This window comes from Protomyctophum bolini, assembly GCF_963924005.1.
Source record: "Protomyctophum bolini genome assembly, chromosome: 17".
Lineage (NCBI taxonomy): Eukaryota > Metazoa > Chordata > Actinopteri > Myctophiformes > Myctophidae > Protomyctophum > Protomyctophum bolini.
The window spans coordinates 33,480,125-33,500,483 of NC_137878.1; the positions used below are offsets into that span (position 1 = coordinate 33,480,125).

Below are 20,359 nucleotides of genomic sequence, written 5' to 3' on the forward strand. Positions count from 1 at the left end.
AACGGCTTTAATAATCATGGGTTGTAAAGTAGGTCTAAGTAGGCCTCATCTCTCAACCTTAGTGCTCACTCTTATGGTGTGTTGCCCAGTGTGAAAATGAAATACTTCTAAAACAAAATACATACATGGATGCACCTGGGACGTATCCTCACTGATGTATCCCAAGGTCATCGAGAATTCGGGTCTCCCAACATCATACCCCTCGCTCAGGTGACCCAGCCGGTAGCTACCCTCGATCAGTTCCATTAGGGAAAAACCAGGGCCACACAATCCGTTCCTCCTGAACTACTCTGCCAGGACTGGAAGGTACCATTCTGGCGCATGGAAGGACTAGGCTCTGTGGGTTGACTCCTGTCCAGGCCCCTCCTACGTCTCACCAGGTCAGGCTCTGCACGTTGCACCAGACTCCCAGCACCAGGCACTTTATTCAGGAATGGTGGATTCTCGAGCTGCAACGGTTCCGCAGGCTACACTTTGCCCTTGGTGGTACTGCAGGCTCCGCTTGAGGCTTGAATGGCCCTCCTAAAGGCCTCACCGTGAGTTTGTTGGGCTTCTTCCTCACGGAAGACACAGGCTGGGGGCGACAACCCATACTGCTCCCGGGTGCCGTCTACTTTCCGGCTATCACCCGTCTCTCCGGTGGTCACCAGACTATTCCTGGTTGTCACGTAGTCTATTCCGATGAGTCACTATAAATAGAATAACTAAAACAAAACACATACATACATGGATGCACCTGGGACGTATCCTCAGTGATTCGGCTTCTAAATAAGCACCTTTCTTTGATGCTCATGAACTCACGCACAGAAAATGGAACAGAAGTCCTCCTTCCGTTTACACATTTATTGGTTAAATGTTGAAGGTACAAAATAGAATGCAATATAAAGGTGGGCTTGTAGATTGGCAGCATTTGTTATTTTTGACAATTCTTTGGAGGGAAAACAATTTGGCATTATTGTCATGGACACGATAGACTAAAATATACTCAATGAGATATTTTCATCGCAACTTTGATATCGAGGCATTTGGTTTACAATTTGACATTTGATGCTACAGAACGTAAGTCTTAACAGTATACTATATTAAAATATGTACTATAAATCCACGTCTAGAAATAGAAATAAAGAATATACTTTTCTGAATTACAACATGGAGAAAGGAGAGACACCCGCACACCGCCACTTGCTTGGTTCAGAGCATTTATTTAAGAAGCAACGTTTCGGTCTGGAGACCTTCCTCAGGCTTCTTAAATAAATGCTCTGAACCAAGCAAGTGGTGGCGTCTCTCCTTTCCACATTGTATATGCCTCGTCATCATCGCACCTGCTCCAAATTACCTACCGGGTGTGCGGAAGGAAGTCATCTCTCTATCTGAATTGACATGAAAACTGAATCAGACAAATATTTACTTAGAATTCTAAAGGATGTCAGCCATGAAAAGAATTAACCGGACTATAAAAATGAGCTATAAAATAAGGAACCAGGAATGTATGTACAGTAGCAGATAAGATACATTTGGCAGACATATTAAATCACTTGTGAATCAAGCAGAGTCCAGCTAAAGTCATTAAGGCACATTAGTAACAAATACAAAGACTTCAAAAGGAATCAAGCAGATTAATTTAAAGCTACTACCATGTGCTCTTGCAACAATGGCTTCGTTCAGACTGCAGGCAAATTCCATTTGGTTATCAAATCTGATCGGACAGATTGTCTAGTTATTTGCAAGGGATCAGTTCGGAATAGTGTATTCCAATAGAACTATTGCATTGATTGTTGCACTAACAACGTAAATATGTAGGCGTGAGTAACACTTAAGTTACACTCTGTCGCAGAATGGGTCGCTCACTGGAAATAGCCAATCTAGAATGATTTTTCATTGAGATAACATCTTTAGGAATAAGATTAGAATCGCAATTCAAAACCACCTCGGAATGTGGTTCCAAACCTGTTTTGAAATAGCCAAATGTCCTAATCTGATCCGATTCCAATCAGATTACCTGCAGTGTGTGCGTAGCCTTTACTGTAGTGACTGTATTATAGGTGTTTCAGTTGAATTCTCGCTCGGGCAGAATGAGCGGAGCCACAAGGGTCCACAGGTACAGCGCCAGACCCAGCCAGCTGGATGAGATCTTCACCCACACCGCCGGCATGCTGGTCTTCATGGTACTGTAGTCAGAGTCTGGCCTGGAGGCAGAAGACCGTAGTGTTAGCAGGAATAATAGCAAAAAAAGAAGTCTCACAACGGACATGTTTTGTAAAGTCCCAAGTCCCAATCTGTGATTTGTAAAACAGCGTGAAAGAAGCCCCCCTACAATAGCACTCTGTTTCCTAAAACATGTAATTGTGCAATATGTACAATTATGATGTTTTCGTATTTGTATTTTTCTAAACCACGTAACAGCGCCACACACTGTGAGCTTGTAGATCACAGAGCTTTGAGAGGAATGAGGCCCTGGTACCAGTTGGTGAGGGTCATCATAGTGTACAGAGGCCAGGCAGAGAGTGAAAACACTTACTGTACCAAGCAGAAGGAAGGCACTGGAGCAACTCAGACAGTTTAAGCCCTTTTAATCAGCAGGGTGCAAGTAAAAAAATGACAACATTTCGATGTATTGGTCACATCTTCGTCAGGTCAGAGGGTCAAAAGGGCTTAAAATGTCCACAGGCTTGAGGCGTGGTGTACTGTAACTCCCTTTTGTTGTACTTACTGGTACCAGTTGGTGAGGGTCATCATGATGTACAGAGAGGCCAGGCAGAGGCTGAAGTGGAAGAAGGAGTAGCTGTAGGTGACACTGTCCTCCTCGTTGTCCACGGCACGCCGCACACCGTCCTCGCCCGTGGCGTCCCCGTCGTCGGCCGTCAGGCCCTGGCCCTCCTCCGTCTGCATCAGCTTGTTCACCTGGGAGTTGTTGGACGAGCGGATGCTGCGGAGCCCGGGGGGGAGGGGGGTTGCATTTTTCACTAGTTTTCTATTTTGATTTTGTTTTGACATTCCTGCTGCGTTCACACGGGCAGATGTAAAGATATATATACACACACGCATACATATATATTTCTGGAAACAGAAAAAGGTGTGCAGACTCTTTTTTATTTCTAGACTGTATCTTTATATCTGCCCGTGAGAACGCAGCATCAGTCTTCAATTTCAGTTTAGTTTTAATTTGATTTTAAAGCAGGTTTGCAAGTTTTAAGTTACTAGAGATACTTTAATACATTTAATGTACACCTCTCAAATGCTACATGGCATAGAAAGTCGAGAAAATAAGAGTTATTAAATGTCTGTCATTTTGTTATATTTTGAAGTTATTTGTCATATCTATACTATCTATCTATATCTATATCTATATATATATACCAACTGTACAATTTCATTTTACAAAGACTAAAGGCCATTACAGAAATGTAATGTTTCATTTATCTGTTCCAATGTTCAGGGCCTAACCCAAAATGTAATTATCGTGACACACATCCTAGAGATGCTGTCACACGCTTGATCCTAGAATTACCTGGCATAGAGTGTACAGAAGAAGAAGATGACAAGTCCCACAATGCCTTGCGCGTCCCACCACTGGACGTCTCCTCCTGGGACTGTGGTCGGAGCTGGAGTCGGACTGTTACTGACCAGACTGAGCAGACTGGGGTTGCACTGACGATCTGGACAAATATGCATAATCATTAATGAATTCATTAAATTAACCCATTAAGACCTGGTTCTCTAGTTCTCAACGCAAAAATGTAAAATTACACAGATGATATCCCGGTTTTAATGACCTTTAGATGCGTGGCATGAGACTCACCGGGGTTGTTGGACATGGCCGACCAGGTGATATACATGGTGTAGGCCGAGATGAGGGACGCTTGGAGCAGACCTGAACTGGGCTGAGCTTCCTGTTGAGAGAATGAAAACCATTAATCACATGAACACATGAACCTCAAGTTCAAAGAATGTGACCTCATTCCCACCAATCAGTACCCAAAGGTGAACTGTGAGTATCACTGCTTGGGTTTGGCAAGTCATGCGGCAAGTACTGGGAGCTGATGGCAGGTGTTGCGCTCCACCTCATCAATCCATCTCCCAGAGGTCTATTCTAGTGCATTGTAAAACTGGGATAGACTCCCGCGCTCTGGCCGATACCGACAATAAGCCTCTCCGACCTGCTTACATACTGTTCTTACTTATAAACTCACTGGCCAATATATTGGACACACCTCTCCTACAATGTTAACGCCAATTTCTAATCTGCCATCATTATTATTAATAGTAGTAATAGACAGTAATAGTAGTAGTAAAATTGTGCATTTATATAGCGCTTAGATTGTGTAACCAATGGCGGAGGAAACCGTGCAAGGCACCAACCTGCTCATCGGGAGCAGTTATGTGTTCAGAGCCACCCCACAGTAGTAGTAGTAGCATTGTTATTATAATTATTATACTTTATTTTAAAAAGAACATCCATTCTTCAGAGAAGTAATTGCTAAGAAGACACTGGACAGTGGCAGCTCTGATAGAGGCATTATGACGTGAGAAGTGTCAGGGTGTGTCTGCAGTGGATGACCTGGACTTTAGGCAGGATGGACACGACGGAGACGATGATGCAGAAGATGAAGTTGAGGCTGATGAAGACCTTGTGCTCCGTGCATCCCTCTGGCTGGATGTAGAACAAGTAGAGGAGAACCATGGCACTGAAGGCCGCCGTGAAGAACAACAATGTGAACGACAGCAGTGCTGAAAAGAACCAACAATTATTTTTTTAGTAGAGCGTTGGTTCTCAAAGTGGCGTCCGTGGACCGCCTTGAGGAGTCATTGGGGGATTCCAGGGGGTCCCCCAGCAAAATATGTTAATACATTTTAATCCCTTTATAAATATTTTATACATTGGCTGTTCAGCAGTGTACTACAAGCTCACGTACAGAACATCACTTTGTGCTGTGAAGGGTTTGAACACAAATCTTCTCTTCTGGGGGTTCCCTGGCACAAAACATTTTCAGACGGGGGTCCGGGGCCAAATATATACAATACCACCACCACACAATGGGTACTGCACTAGGTATTCTGACAGTTAAAGTCAAAGTCTGCATGAAAACAGTTGGATGATGTTGAACAGAAACGTCAAATTTTCATAATTCCCCCCCCCCTTAAAAACAAATGGTTCTTTAACAATTGAGGGCAAAACATTTCATACATGGAATAGGCTGTATGTATGCACAGCAGCCATAATGGAAAGAAATTGGGCCTCTTCCTTACTTCCTTCACAGGTCTGACCTATTATACTTAACTCAATCCAAGCCAAGGAACGACAGGTTACGTTCTAAGCACTATAACCCCCTGTGCCAGGACATCATTTTTGCGTAGTTTAACTTTTACAATAGAAACGCTGGCACCTGGTCTGTTTCTATTGTAATGTACTGGCATGGATTGTGTGTACAAATGGAACCAAATGAACTGTTATCAGTCAATCTGGCACAAATCTTTTTCCGCCCGTCTTTCAGAAGCTAGACTGGGCATGATCTCAATTGACTGGGACAATGGACACTGTGCTTCTGTTTGTAAACTCTCTCTCGGGGGCGGCGGTGGCTCAGGGGTAGAGTGCCTGGATGGGAACCGCAAGGTTGCCAGTTCAAACCCGGGCTCCCCCAGAGTTACTGTCGAAGTGTCCTTGAGCAAGACACTGAACCCCTAATTGCTCCCGATGTGCTAGTTGGTGCCTTGCATGGTTTCCGCTGCCATCGGTGTATGAATGGGTGAATGTAATGCACAATCTATGTAAAGCGCCTTGGATAAAGGCGCTATATAAATGCACCATTTACCATTTACCATAGAGATAGAGACCCAAAAGGGGCCATTTGGAACCCACTCAAGGAACCATGAGGGTCCCTGGACCACATTCAGTCCCACTGGTGTAGCAGAATGTTTCCAGTGAACCAACATGCCCAATATCAACACTGTCCCTGACTCTGTTTGATCAGGATGGAACACAACCTTAAGAAAGGAAGAGGCCCATTTTATTTCAAAGCCTAATGGTTAGGACAAGGCTAAGGTAACAACATCAGTGTGTTTGTTGAGAGCCATGTGTGCGGACTGCGGACAGTACTGCTGTGTGGTCTACCTGCAAACCAGCACTTGGAGTTGCCTTCCTCAGCCTTCTCAAGCCAGGACTGGTTCCAGGAGTGAGCAAAGTCCACCAGCAGGATGAGCTGGATGATGATGAAGACGAACGAGCCGATCGCACCAAAGTAGTACCACACTGAAACCAGAAAATACACAGTCACATAAAGTAGTACCACACTGCAACCAGAAAATACAACGTCACAAAGTTCCCACACATTTTCACCAATGAATTTCCAAAACTTTTCCAGACTAATTATACCCAATTTCCAGGCCTATATAACAATCAATCAGCGCAATATTGTGTCTTTTACTCCTATGTGCAATGCCCAAAGACAAGTAGTGTAGCAAAAATAAAGCACATAATTGAGATTGGTATACACTGCAGCATGTTGTGATTAGGCTGTGATCATGCAGCGCACTCTGCAAAAAACTTATGTTACATGATATTTTGTGTAATGTTATAAATGTTTTGGAAAAAGTTTTTATTAACTACCAGTAAATCAATAGCCCAAAACAATGCATAATATCCAAATATGTTTTCCAGTAATTTTGAGTAAATCCATTACAACATTTCCATGAATTTATTCCATGACCGTGAACTGGGAACCCTATCACAAAGTAAGTTTCTAAATTAAATTTGATTAGATTTTTATCTCACACAATGCCTCAGAGTGGTTAAATGTCTGAGAAAAAATACAAATTAAATAATTTATACAAGAAAGCCATCTATGAAATCTATGAAAAAGTCAAATCTGCAACACAATCTTGTACAATATGTAGTCTCTCTCAGAGAAGGGGCCTGAAAAAAAGAAAAGAAAAAAAAAACATTGAAGACCCCTCGTTACAGTATATACCTGTAGTGAAGGTTCCATCAGGAATGAAGAAGGCTCCAACAGTGATGCCAACCAGGATGAGAAACTTGAAGAACCAGAATCTGAGTGTCAACACAGAGACAAATCCATTTCATTACACCCCTCGTCTTAAAACAATCACTGATTTCCGGGCAGTGAGAAAAGAGGTTTTCAACTGGAGCAATGCAAGGGTCTGTTTTTGTGAAACCTGACTAGTGAAAGCTCATGAAATGTAGAAGAACTAGTCATACACGAGTATTTACTGTCACACACACTGCTGTCACCTATTGGTCACATGACCAGGTAACAGGAAGCAGGTAACAGAAATCTTTAGAGACACCCAATGTTATGTAACGTAATGTTATGATTGAGACCGGCCGGTTGAGAGGAGCGTTCGTTACTAAATAAAGAAACAAGTGCTTCTTTCACCTGACAGATATCACAATTTAAGCTGTGTCACGCAGTGTTAATTTTGATAGCAATGTCTTACTTTGTCTAGTTTTAGTTGACTAAAGATTTAGACTCTTAAATCTACAGTTGATTTAGTTGACTAAATGTTATGTTGGTGGGCCTTGTTGGCCTTATACTTTATGTGTGCAGAAACTTGTTGATCTACTCGTAGATGTGAGCTTGTAATTCGGCTATTTTTCTCAGTACGCTCGTGCAACCAGGTATAAAAATGACTTGTCTTATTTCCACTGGATCTTCTGTCCACGTGACTAGTCCATTCCCAACATTTTAGTCTAGTTTGTATCTGATGACGATATCGTCAGTATATTTAGTCTTAGTTTTAGTCATCATTGATTCGTTTTTTTGTCAGTGAAACATTTTCGCCAAGGTTTTAGTCGGCAGAATGTACACTGCCTGAGCCCAATTTAAGTCTGGGTGGTAGCAGTGGTATGTTCTACCGTTTTACACTATATACATAGTATGTCGTGCTAATCATTTCATCCACTGACCACGTGCAAGCCTATATTTGTGCATGTTGCGCAGGGACATCTGAAAAAAAACCTAGGCTACATCACTGGGTGGTAGTCCCTGGCTGTTCACAATGTGGAGGAGCACTGTGCTATTATGACCAGAAGAGGGAAGCATTGTTTCCATAGAGTGAGAGAGAGAGAGAGAGAGAGAGAGAGAGAGAGAGAGAGAGAGAGAGTGTGTGCGAGTGAGAGAGAGAGAGAGAGAGAGAGAGAGAGAGAGAGAGAGAGAGAGAGAGAGTGTGAGTGAGTGTGCGAGTGAGTGTGCGAGTGTGTGTGTGTGTGTGTGTGTGTGTGTGTGTGTGTGTGTGTGTGTGTGTACCCGTTCTGTATGGCGGCTCGGGGGTCCTTGCTGCTGCGGACACGGATCATGATGACGGAGAACAGGAAGAAGAAGCAGGTCATGGCGAAGCACACACGGTACACAGACTTGTAGCCCACCACGAGATCACAGTTCACATGGCCGGGGACCAGCTGCGTGCCCTCCACACAGAAACCTGGAATCTGGTTGGATAGAAACACAGAAATTAATGCCAGGTACCACCCAGACAGACAAGACTATTATCCAGTATCCAGACAACTATTCCACAATCTCTGAATGCTAGTCTGGAAATACACCTCCCGAAATCCGAGTAAGGAAGCTGCCATTTCCGTTCTTTAGAGCTTATTATTTTATTTCCTTTTCTGCTAAGCTACAAGCTATATATGCTTAGATGATTTCTATTTATATTAGTATGAATTTGTGCGACTGTAAAGAAGTGGGGAGGAGGCTCCACTTCCGCTTTATATTTTACTCATGATAGAACTTCCGTTGCTCCAGACTGTATGATGGAAGCATTTGGAAATTGCGAGAGTCAACGTGAGACAGACGGACACAAAAACAAAATGAATATTTTAAAAATCGCTGGGCGCAGTCAGCGCAGTGTGCGTTTTAAAATGATTGTACTGTGTTTTTACTTGAAACAAATAAAAATGTAATGAGAAAAAAATAACAGACAGACAGACCTTCTTCAGCTGTGTCTCCATGCCTGGTAGGATCATGATGACAGACAGGAAGGTGCCCAGCAGCAACAGGAAGGAGAAGGCCAGACGGGTGACGGTGGAACTGAAGGACGCTGGGCAGCATGAGGACAGCAGACAGGGTGCTGATCCACACAGACAGGAGGCCTGCAGGACACACACACACACACACGGTTGTCACAAAGTATAAAATTCATAAAAATGCCAGTAATGTTTTGGCATATTTTTCAGTTATTTGTCATATCTGGCCTGTGCAGTGTGAGCCTTTTCGTTACAAAGCCTGAAAGGCAAACAAATTAAATTTCTATTCATAGCTTTGCTTGTAGATGAGAGTAGATTTCCATTCCACTATTTTTAATTTATGGTATTGAAGGTGTTTATATGTTCCAATGTTCAATGCCCAAAACACAATTAAATTGTTAATAGCACTTATTTGGTGGGATTGTGGCAGCCCGACAGAGGTTTAAAAATGGGCACTTCACCCCCTGTTGAACCTTATCTAATCATATAATTGATCCTCACTAATGCTAAGATGGCACCATTACACCTACTCGCTCTGTCTACAGAGGAGTGCTGTGGACAGTGGACAGTTCAGAAACATGCCTACTAGACAGTGACATGCAAGCATGCCGTTTTCAGAACTCACATTTCAAGGACGAGAACTGAGCTTGGAATTCCCAATGATGATGTCACTAGTATCAGGGTCTGTGAACCGTCCACAGCACTCCTCTGAGACACAGAGTAAGTAGAAATTGTGCCATCTTATAATGAGGACCAATTATAGGAAGATAAGGTTTAAAATGGGTGAAGTGCTCCTTTTATTTACGGCAGCATTAATTTGGACAGGAGATGGGGAGCTGAGCCACACACACACACACACACACACACACACACACACACACACACACAGTAAGGGCAATAGGGCATCAACATTTTAGGACTGCTAATTTATGAATGTATTCAATGTAATGTTCGCAGCAGATCTGCCAGCTTTTTACAGTTTACAAGCTTACAGATAGTCTACACCAGCGCTCAACCAAGTGCAAATGAGGCAGAACTCTGGGCCTATCTGGGCCATCTCTAATCCCTAAACCAGACATCGAAGTATCAAATCCAAATCCTAACGTGTCTAAGAAGATTTTAAAATAGATGATAAAATAAGTGAAAAACAGAAAAATGGTCCTCACAATAATGTCTGTTTCTCAAATTCTACTACTTGTGGGGACATTTGGTTCCAACAAGTATAGTAATACACCCCCCTACACACACACACACACACACACACACACACACACACACACACACACACACACACAGAGGACGATTTAGGACGACAGCACAGGACAGTGACTCACGCTGTTGTTAAACTGATGGATAGCCCTCTGGGAGGTGTGTGTGTGTGTGTGTGGGGGGGGGGGGGGCATGGATGCATGGCCTGCCCTGCAATGACTGTGACTTTGCACACACAGCAACATGTCGATGCCCGCACGCAACCAAGCATAAAATGACTCGAGCATAAAATTTGATCTCTTCTCTACTAGTCCCTCGCTAACATTTTAGTTTCGTTTTCATTTATTAATGAAATTGTCAATATATGTATTCATAATTTAGTGTTAATTTAGTTTATCAGTGAAAAAAGGTAGTCTTTTTTTAGAAGATGAATTAGAGGTTGTGAACGAAGCTTGCGACTAAAATAATACCTACATTTGATCGGAACACAGGCTCTTTATTCTCATTTCTCAAGTGATATTTTGGTCATACGAGGTTCCCACGCGACAGCAACGATTAGCACAACCCAGTGTGTATACTGCTGTCATGACAACCTTGTCTCCTCTCGCTGTATCCTTCTAGACAAACAACTATTGAATTGATGATGCACCGGTCCGACACACATCAACCCTGAATTGATGCTGAGCTCTCTGTCTCCCTCTCATCCTGTAAGGAATTATCTCTCTCTCTGAGTTAAACCCAAAAAATATTTATTTTCTATCAATTATACTCCCCATGAAGCCTTGAATTATATTCTTTTTTAGTTTTTTCCACATAACTGAGCCAATAAGTTTTGTCAGTTTGAGTCTCTGCCGGTCATCAATTTATTAGCTTAGGAAAAATCTCCATGAATTCAAGGCATTTTCCTGGGTGCAGTACAGTAGTCCAGACTAGTCATTGGTCCGACAAACGACAACCTACCTCAAACCTTAACCTAACCATAACCGCAAGCACAGGAGCAGCGCATGTCCAACATGCGGGACACCTGTCAAGACTAATGCTCCATCCGCTGGTCATCAATTTTTTGGCTTACGAAAAATCTCCATGAATTCAAGGCTTGATATCATGGGGCGTGTGTGTGTAATTGTTTTGAAATAGGTACTGGCCTGGGAAGCCACAGCGGGGTGAGGAGGCAGACGTTTATTTTGCACCCATGTTCAAATCTCCTCGCGGACAGACGGACACAGACAGACAGACACGGCAGACCTTACTAAGCTGTGTGTGAAGCAACTTTGTGACATCACCGTTATCCCAACCCATCATTAAAATAGGCCTACTATAATGACATCACTCTCATCCCCTTAACGGTTAAGGAATGGGTTAAGGCTTAACACATTCATAGTCTCGCATCGCCAGATTGTTGCCTCTCGCAATTTTCTAATGCATCCGTCATACAGTCTGGAGAACCGAAGCTCTGATCACAAGCAAGCGATAAAGCGTAAGTGAAGCCTCCTCCCCACTTCCGTTTGCGTGCATAGTACTGTACAACACCAGTAACTATTTAACCAAATATATGTGTGAAATGTACACATGTATAGCACAGGATTTGTCCTTTATAAATTATTATTATGGTATAAATAAGTAAACACAATGATTCATTGGAAAATGCATAGATATTTCTATTTGACCAAATATGGACAAACTCACGCCTTGACGAGCATGCAGAGATACGACACATAGAGATGAAGTGTAAATGTAATCGATTCTTTGCAATCGATAGAAGTCACACAATATGATGCGTTTGTTTAAATAGATAGAATTGGAGTTACTGACATTGTCTTTACCTGACCAAAACCAATGTTTTGTTGTTTGTTATTTTGTGTTATTGTCTCTCCAGCTCTATAAAAACAAAATGTCATACAAGAGTACCCATTTATCAGTCTTCCTGGCTGAGGCTCTTCCATTTCCTTTGTCTGTTCATTTCTACAATTTCATAGCTTCCAAATCCAAATTCACTTGCTTATCACTGTATGAGTTTTCTCTCCCCTGATTGGATAAAAAATTGTATCCCGAGTGGCTGCCGACCTGAACATGTTTGTTTTCTCTTTGTTTACTGTAAAGACCTTAAAGTGAAACCCCTGTTTTGGGGGAAAATGTACACTCTCAGTCTATGATTACTATCACAACAGAGCTTATTTTAACAAAAGAAAATCTCTGCAGCACCTTTAACTATCTTGGGAGAACATTATAGTAGCTAGCCTAGAACACAAAGACACCGCCACAAATCAAGTTTCACAACAACAACGGAAATCCCGGAAATCAAGTTTTGAAAGCGTTTTTACGGAAATAACTAAAACTGAAAGTGTCAATAAAACATTGCTTGTTCCATAGTGTCAATTGGGGACTAAGTGTAAATGAAACAATCGATTAGCAAACCTACCGTGTCGTGTTCGATGTTCACCCTCGCGAATCTAAACAAACCGACGTGAATGTAGGTCGATTTGTTTTGATAAGTTTTTTGTTAAATTACTTGTCTTAATAAAACGTATACTTACACAGCTGGCCAGTGAGCACAACGCCATACAGGCTCCCATGATGTTTATTTAACCCTTCCTGCTTTTACAATAATGTGTTTTAACACGAAACCTGAAGTTTACTGCGTAAGTTTATAAGAATCCAACGACGACGCACTTCTGGTCTGGATGGAAGCAGCTGTTGTAGCTGTAGCCTGTAGCGGCGGCGGCGCCTGTAGGGCTTATATGTGTTTTAAGATAGGAAACTGCTTTTGGTGTAACGTCGTTACGTCATTATTCTACACTAAACTGATACCACACACTTTGGGTAAATATTCTGTTTGTAAACTTTCCTACTGAAAGAAAGAAAGAAAGAAAGAAAGAAAGAAAGAAAGAAAGAAAGAAAGAAAGAATAAAATATTCCACTTGAAGATAATGAATTAAATAAAAACATTGTGGTATGAAATGTGAAATGGACCATTTCTACATAATCCCTGCAACATACCAGTAAAACGCGCAAACGCGGGAAGCGAACGCAGCTCGTACATATTTGGGTTTTTTTAAAGATTTATTTTTAAGTTATTTTTTTTTTAAGTTAAGTTATTTTTAAGTTAAGTTTTTAACTTAGCCATAACCATATAAGGAGTCCCCAAAGCTATACGTCCAAATATGGAGTGTGTTGCATCAATCACAAACAAATCACTCAGCTCCATATATGGGCACAAAGGGGGGACACACACACACAGACATGATCTGCTAGGTCTCATAGTAAGTGCTCACTGCATTTGTCCAGGGGGTGTACTTGTACATCAAGCTGCCTCACGCTACAGAAGCAGGAGGTCGGCAAGGCTACATATACTTACTTACTATATAGGCCCTAGCTATATCCATCCATCCAACCGATTATCCGTTATCCGTAGTCGGGTCGGGCAGAACAACATTAGTGACTTCCTCCTGGAGGATCCCGAGCAGTGTGTATCTATTCTACAATAAGGCCTGGCCAAAATCCATACAATGAGAAAAAAAGAGAGGACAAAAACAAGACCTGAGAGCTATTAGTGGACAGCTGATTGGCCGTTGCGGTAGAGCGCGACCCTCAATCACATGCCTTTCAGCCTTTGTATCCTACTCGTCTGGCAGTTATATCTCTTTGAAAACCTTTAGGGCTATACGATTGTGCACGGGCACGACAATTAACACATCTTGCCTGCCCAAAATGTAATTCTTGCCTGCATGCCCAAAATGTAATTTCTGGAAACGCCACTGATCCCGAGACGTTCCAAGGCCAGTGAGTCGATATGTTTCCTCCAACTGCGCCGTGGTCTGCCCCGGGGTCTCCTGCCAGTGGGACGTGCCTCAAGGACCTCCCTAGGGAAACGCCCTAGAGGCATCCTAACCAGATGCCCGAACCACCTCTGGCTCCTTTCCAAGCGAAGAAGCAGCGACTCTACTCAGAGTCTCTCTGAACTTCTCACCCTATCTCTAAGGGAGATGCCAGCCACTGGCATTAGAAAACTAATTTCGGCGGCTTGTATTTGTGACCTTATTCTTTCGATCATGACCCACACTTCGGGCTTCGGGCTTCACCACAACAGTGCGGTACAGCGACTGCAATACCGTCCCTGCTGCTCCAATTCTCTGGCTGATCTCCTTCTCCGTCCTCCCCTCACTCATGAACAGGACCCCGAGATACTTAAACTCCTTCACCTGGGGTAATGCCTCATTCCCTATACCTGGACTGCACAATCCACCGATTTCCTGCTGAGAACCATGGTCTCAGATTTGGAGAAGCTGATCGTCATCCCCAGCCGGGCGCCGGCGTACACTCGGCTGCGAAGTGCGATCCAGTCCAGTGAGAGCTGAAGGTCTTGGAATACCAAGGTAGAGTACTGCGGGGATGCCATACTGTGTCGTAGGCTCAATATGTCAGTTTGTCACCTCCCCCTTCAGATTCAATAGATCCCGTGATCTTTTGTGGCCAGATGTAATTTCTTGGGGTCCAGTATAGTAGGACTATTGTAAATCATATTAAAAGAAATACGATTTTGGTAAAATCGCTAAAACTAAGGAAAGCAGCAAATAAATAATAATAATAACACTAATTTTTTACTTTCTCTAATAACATGAACCTTGGTTGAAACAAGTTACAATTTACAATTTAGGCATTTAGCAGACGCTCTTAATCCAGAGCGACTTACATTAAGCAAGAACAAAAGCATGGGAATACATCACATAAAGACATTTATCATGAAAGTTGTCCTTTATGTAAAAGTATCAAAAGTCCGGAATTCAAATTTAATTCAATTGTTTGTGTATGTATATAGAATCTGTGTATGCAGAATCAATGTTTTGAAATGTCTAAAATTCATGAAAATCATTTGTAGATCAGCTATTTTCAACTGGCCGAAATGTATAGGACTGAATGGGTATTGTATGTTTTGTAGTCAAAGAAAAGTAACTTGAGTTCTCAAAGTAAAAGTACAATATTTGGATCCGAGATGTATAGGCCTATAGTGAAGTAAAAAAATTGGAAATAGTCAAGGAAGCCTTGAAAATAAAAAAAGAAAGTAAAAAAGAAAATACCACAACAACACCATTGTAGCCTACGCGGTGCAGTATACATACATGTAGTACCACGTACTGCTCCAGACTGGCCTCCAAGTATTAAGTTAAGTTAAGTTTAATATAATTTAAGCATTTAGCAGATTCTCTTAACCAGAGAGGTAAATCACATGCATTTGCTGCCGACCTCCAGTCTGAGTCAAATCAAATCAAACTTTATTTATAAAGCACATTTACAAAGACCAAGGGTCAACCAAAGTGCTGTACAGGATCAGGTAAAAGAAAAATAAGACAAAAAATAGCATGGTATAACAACACAAACAAAAGAGCAACAGCAGTTAATTGTAGTAGGCCTACAATAGAGCAAGAATCAAATAGAGTTAAAAGCCATGGACAAAAACAATAGTTTTAAGAGAGGACTTGAAAGCTCCTAGGGAGCGAGCAGACCTAATCCGCAAGGGCAGACTGTTACAGAGTTTGGGGCCGGCCACTGAGAAAGAGGCAGTGCATGGAACCTGCTCAAGGACCCCTGGGGGTCCCCAACCCCACTTTGAGAACCACTGTTTACTCACTCATTGGTATAAACAACTGCAGGGGAGTCGGGACATGGCCTGGGCCTGGCAGTGTTGGAAACCACTGATTAATTGGGGCCATGCAGATTTGACGACGTTTGAGATACAGTAGCTCACTGTGAGATAACAGCGTCCGTAATCAATATAAATAAATATGTGATTACAAAAGGTGCAAACAACCTGTTGAGACTTGAGAGATAAGAGCCGCACATTTCACATAATAAAGCCATCAGGCAGCTAAACCAGGCAGGAGCATATAGGTTTATGCAGAGTGGGTTTATGGAGCCCAGCTATGGAGCCCAGGCCGGGCGATTGGACAATATGGGGACGCTACCATCTGGATGAAACACCGCGGGGGTGTCCCCACGCTATCCTTTTCTATGCGACACACGACGCAAAAATGCACCGTGTGACTGAAATATTTGAGCAAATTACGTGATTTATGTGCAATACAATGACAAGAGAACTAGTGCATTTCGGCCATTTGGCGATTTATAGTTTGCTCCGTCTAACGGTGCACCCCCTCCACAAAAAAAACAGCATACTGGTTTGCGCCTCTCAGCCAGTTGCGCTCCTGTGGATTTGTACAATGAACCTGGGCAACCTGCGTGCGCTCTGCTCCCCGTTTAATTTAGGAGGATATTTAACGAATGTCAGCCGTAGTTAACAGTAGGCCTATAGTCATTGTATTCATGTTAAAATGAGTCCTAATGCAACCAATAATTAATAATTTCACGCACAAGGAGACGATGGTGAGCGGAGGATAGTTCCAACTTTTGGGAACAAGCTTTGTTTTGTTTTTCCCCTCAAGGCGCACGCAACGCATTTGGTGAGTGCCATTCCTTTATCGTTATTGCGCACATGTAATCCGTTTAAAACATAATGTATTACCATAGAGTTATAAAATATTTATTAGTCATCTTACGGCGGTATGTGTCGTTTGTCGGCAAAAGCAGATATCCAAGCTATAAAGCCACGTTCCGCGACGCTTTATGGCTTGGAGATTTTCTCTTGTCGGCGAGCGACAACCCGTCATCAACCCCGTCGCTTATAATAGGCTACACACTCCACAGGTGTAGGCTATTAAATGCATGTCAAGCCATGTATCCACAATGACATTGATTTTAGAATATGAATTATCTAGACGTAATGGGAAGAATGAATGGCGTTTATTCTTTGTCTACAGACACAGAAATTAAGAACAACAACATCGCAACAGTGACAGTAGGCTAATCTAATGCATAGCCTATACATATTGTCAAAGTGTAATGCAACTGTAGGCTATTAGATAAAGGCTCAGTGCATTTGGTTGCTATGCTGTCGTCTCTCGGTTTGGGGGCATTATTGACCGAATATGCATACATGTGTAACACACATGGGCTAGCTATGTATTATTGTTATTAACGTATTGGCCTAATGCAACTATTCAGTCAAGGGTGGATGAAATTAGTTATAGCTTAAAAAGCTAGATGTGGTGTAGGCTATACAACTGTGGCAAATACAGGCGTTGGCAAATAGGTGTTTTTATTTTATTTTAATGGCTACATATTACAGCCGCATATTAGGCTACCCACAAAGTGGTGGACAGTGTATATAGGACCAAGTATAGGCCTATTCAAAAGTACACATTACAAAGTACATTTTCTTAATTCACTTCATTTTTTCCAGAAATCAAAACGTAGGCTACAATATTTATATTTGAAATGTAGCAGAGTGAAAGTCATGAGCTTGCTATAGTCTCTCCAGATCACTGTGACTAACGTCCTTTATTTGCTGAAGGGTTCTCAGATTGTGAGCTTTAAAACAAAAGTAGGCCTACCCTCCAAAAATGTACAGCTATGCATGGTGTCCACCATGCCCCCATAACGTAGACTGTAGACCAGGGGCTGGCAACCTTTTTGACATTAAGTGCCATGTTTTTATTTTCTTAATAGTCAGTGTCCATCTGATTTTGATTGTCCATACACATGGCAATATTTATTTATTTTTCTTCTTGTTTAAAAATATCTTCTTTCACATCAGGATGTATGATTGATTATTAGACTCAATAACCCACTATCTCCCAGAGTCTCTCCCTGTACATGCAGAGTTCAATGAATGTGAGTTTGAATGAATGTGGAATTATATGCAGGATGTAATTTGCATACTCATGAGACTGGACTTAATTTCCGACTAAACCTTTTTTTAAATATTTAGTTTTTAAATAAAAATCTTCTCTCTCTCACACAAGCCAGTGATCACTCTTTGCTGTGCCAATGTTGGCACCAGTGCCTAAGGTTGCCTACCTCTGCTGTAGACTGAGACTTTCTGTCTGACTGCACCACGTGTTGTTTACATTTCTGACTAATAGTGGTTCTCAACCATTGGTCCAAGGACCAAATGTGGACCTGTACATTCATTTTCAAGAAGACTACAACATTACAGAATGTAAAATAATTGTTATTTTGATCAACGTTTGCCTGTAATCTCTCGTATTATGTATTGGTACCACATCAATACAGCATGGAATTGTGGATAAAATCGTATCCAATGATAACAAAATATTCTTTAGTTTTTGGTCTGCTAGGCTAAATCTCATCAAATGGTGGTGGTCCGGCCGTGCGGCTCAAATGCCAAATAAATAATGGGCCTTGATATGAAAAGGGTTGAATAGCACTGTAATAAAGAATTCAGTGAAATCTGTCATCATAATGATAATGGTCACTAGATGAATCAAAAGTATTGTGTTGCTGATTCCCCCCCCCCCCCCCCACCCCGATACGGGTGACGGGACAATTGCCCTCTCAGCTGTTACAATTTAATTGCCATAAATGACCTCTCATCATCATCCCGGCCTGGAAACGGGCACACATTACAGGAGGAGAGAGTGGTTCGTTCCATCTGTAGGCCTGTATACACTCTCAAGGGTCAATAGGTTCTATGCACAGCAGCCGTATTGGAAAGGAATTAGGCCTCTTTCTTATACTTCCATTATACTCAAGCCCCCACGGAGGCTCTCCAACGTTGAAGCACTCGCCCCTACTGGTCAGAGTGGGGACTGTGGGCATGAATAGTGGGGGGTCCCCTGTCCTGCCCTGCTCAGGAGGTGGTACTAATCCTGAGTTCTGGTAACAACTTATTACTTTCTAAAATAGCGAAATAGCCAATCTTTAATCTCACAACAAGTAGTATTGCGATGTGCCGTGAGCAGAAAAAAATAACATTAAGGTTCTGTTAGGTTTCAGGTTATGGAAGGTTCTAGGTTAGGTTTAGCCTATGGTGAATCACTCCCCTTTTGAAATCACATTGCATTCAAGGTTCTAAGTTAGGTTTAGCCTGGTTAACCACTCCCCTTGAAATCACATTGCATTCAATGAATGAAATGTGATTTCAAAGGGGGAGTGGTTTTAACCCTTCGTCTTGGAATAGAGCTGTTTATGTGCCAGTGTTTCATTGACATTCTAGAGTGAATTGGCTCACAGATGGTGCACATACCATCGGCCCTTGAAGTAACCTTGTCTCTCCATGGTTTGCTGAGCAGAAAACACTCCTGGAACCAAAAGAAAGGTGCAACATAGGGCTGTCACGATTATGACATTTTATCTGGTGATTAGCTGTCATACACATAATTGCACTGACAATCTGACATGTTTAGTAATTGTATACCTTCGAAATATTGTAATAGTGGAAATAGCTGATACCTTTCCACTACTTCTGGAAAATGTTCGAAACGTCTGGAAAATAATTGTGATTATCTAAAATAATTGTGATTAGGCGAATACCGTATGTAATGTATGTGACACTATTCAAAATAGCTTGTAGATCTGCTGAAATAGAAGCTCCCCGTTTTGTCCACAGCGACTATATATATATATATATATATATATATATATATATATATATATATATAATATATATATATATATATATATATATAGCAACACCTAATGTTACACAAAGGTGTTCCTGTATTGAAAGGTATAATAATAACGTGTTAGGGCTAAATGGATCATGTCACCCATTTTCAACCTGCCTTCATATAATTGGTCTTCACTAATGCTCAAAGTCATACAGTAAGATGACACTACTCACTCAGTTCCTTCCACAGAGCAATGTCATCTATTTTATCACGCTAATGTCTGAGGATGAGAAAAGCTAATGTTTACAATAATTTTGAATCCCCATCGATGATGCCATTGGTAGGCAGGTTTCTGGACTGTCCATAGCCCTCCTCTGGGACACAGAGTGAGTAGACAGAAATGGTGCCATCATAATGTTTAAATAAGTCGCCCTCAGTTTGACAAAATGAGTACTTTTTTCCACCACTGGTTGTCTGCACAGCGCTGTGAATCCAGGTCACATCGACTCACGGGTTGTCACATGGAGGGAGATAATGGCGCTGGTCAGTCATTATTGCTCTGTATCGACCGGACCCCATAAACGTCACCAAATCAGTGTTTGTGGCCTTTATCGTGTGACCTATATGGCCCGCTGCCATTTGACCATGCTGCTTTCATCTCTGTCTGCTACCGTTGTGACTCGCAAGAAATGTCACACTCTCTGAG

General features: G+C 42.0%; 1 protein-coding gene across 1 annotated transcript; it reads right to left on the minus strand.

The window, feature by feature from the left end:
* Positions 1 to 828: 828 nt before the first annotated feature.
* serinc2 (serine incorporator 2) lies at positions 829 to 12,912 on the minus strand. Its single transcript, XM_080787886.1, has 10 exons — positions 12,724 to 12,912; positions 8,945 to 9,106; positions 8,262 to 8,443; positions 6,966 to 7,045; positions 6,110 to 6,247; positions 4,559 to 4,728; positions 3,800 to 3,890; positions 3,509 to 3,656; positions 2,711 to 2,926; positions 829 to 2,186 (listed from the first exon to the last, which is right to left on the minus strand). Exons 1-10 carry the CDS (start codon positions 12,760 to 12,762, stop codon positions 2,048 to 2,050), a joined length of 1,365 nt encoding a protein of 454 aa, XP_080644012.1. The 5' UTR covers positions 12,763 to 12,912; the 3' UTR covers positions 829 to 2,047.
* Positions 12,913 to 20,359: the final 7,447 nt, after the last annotated feature.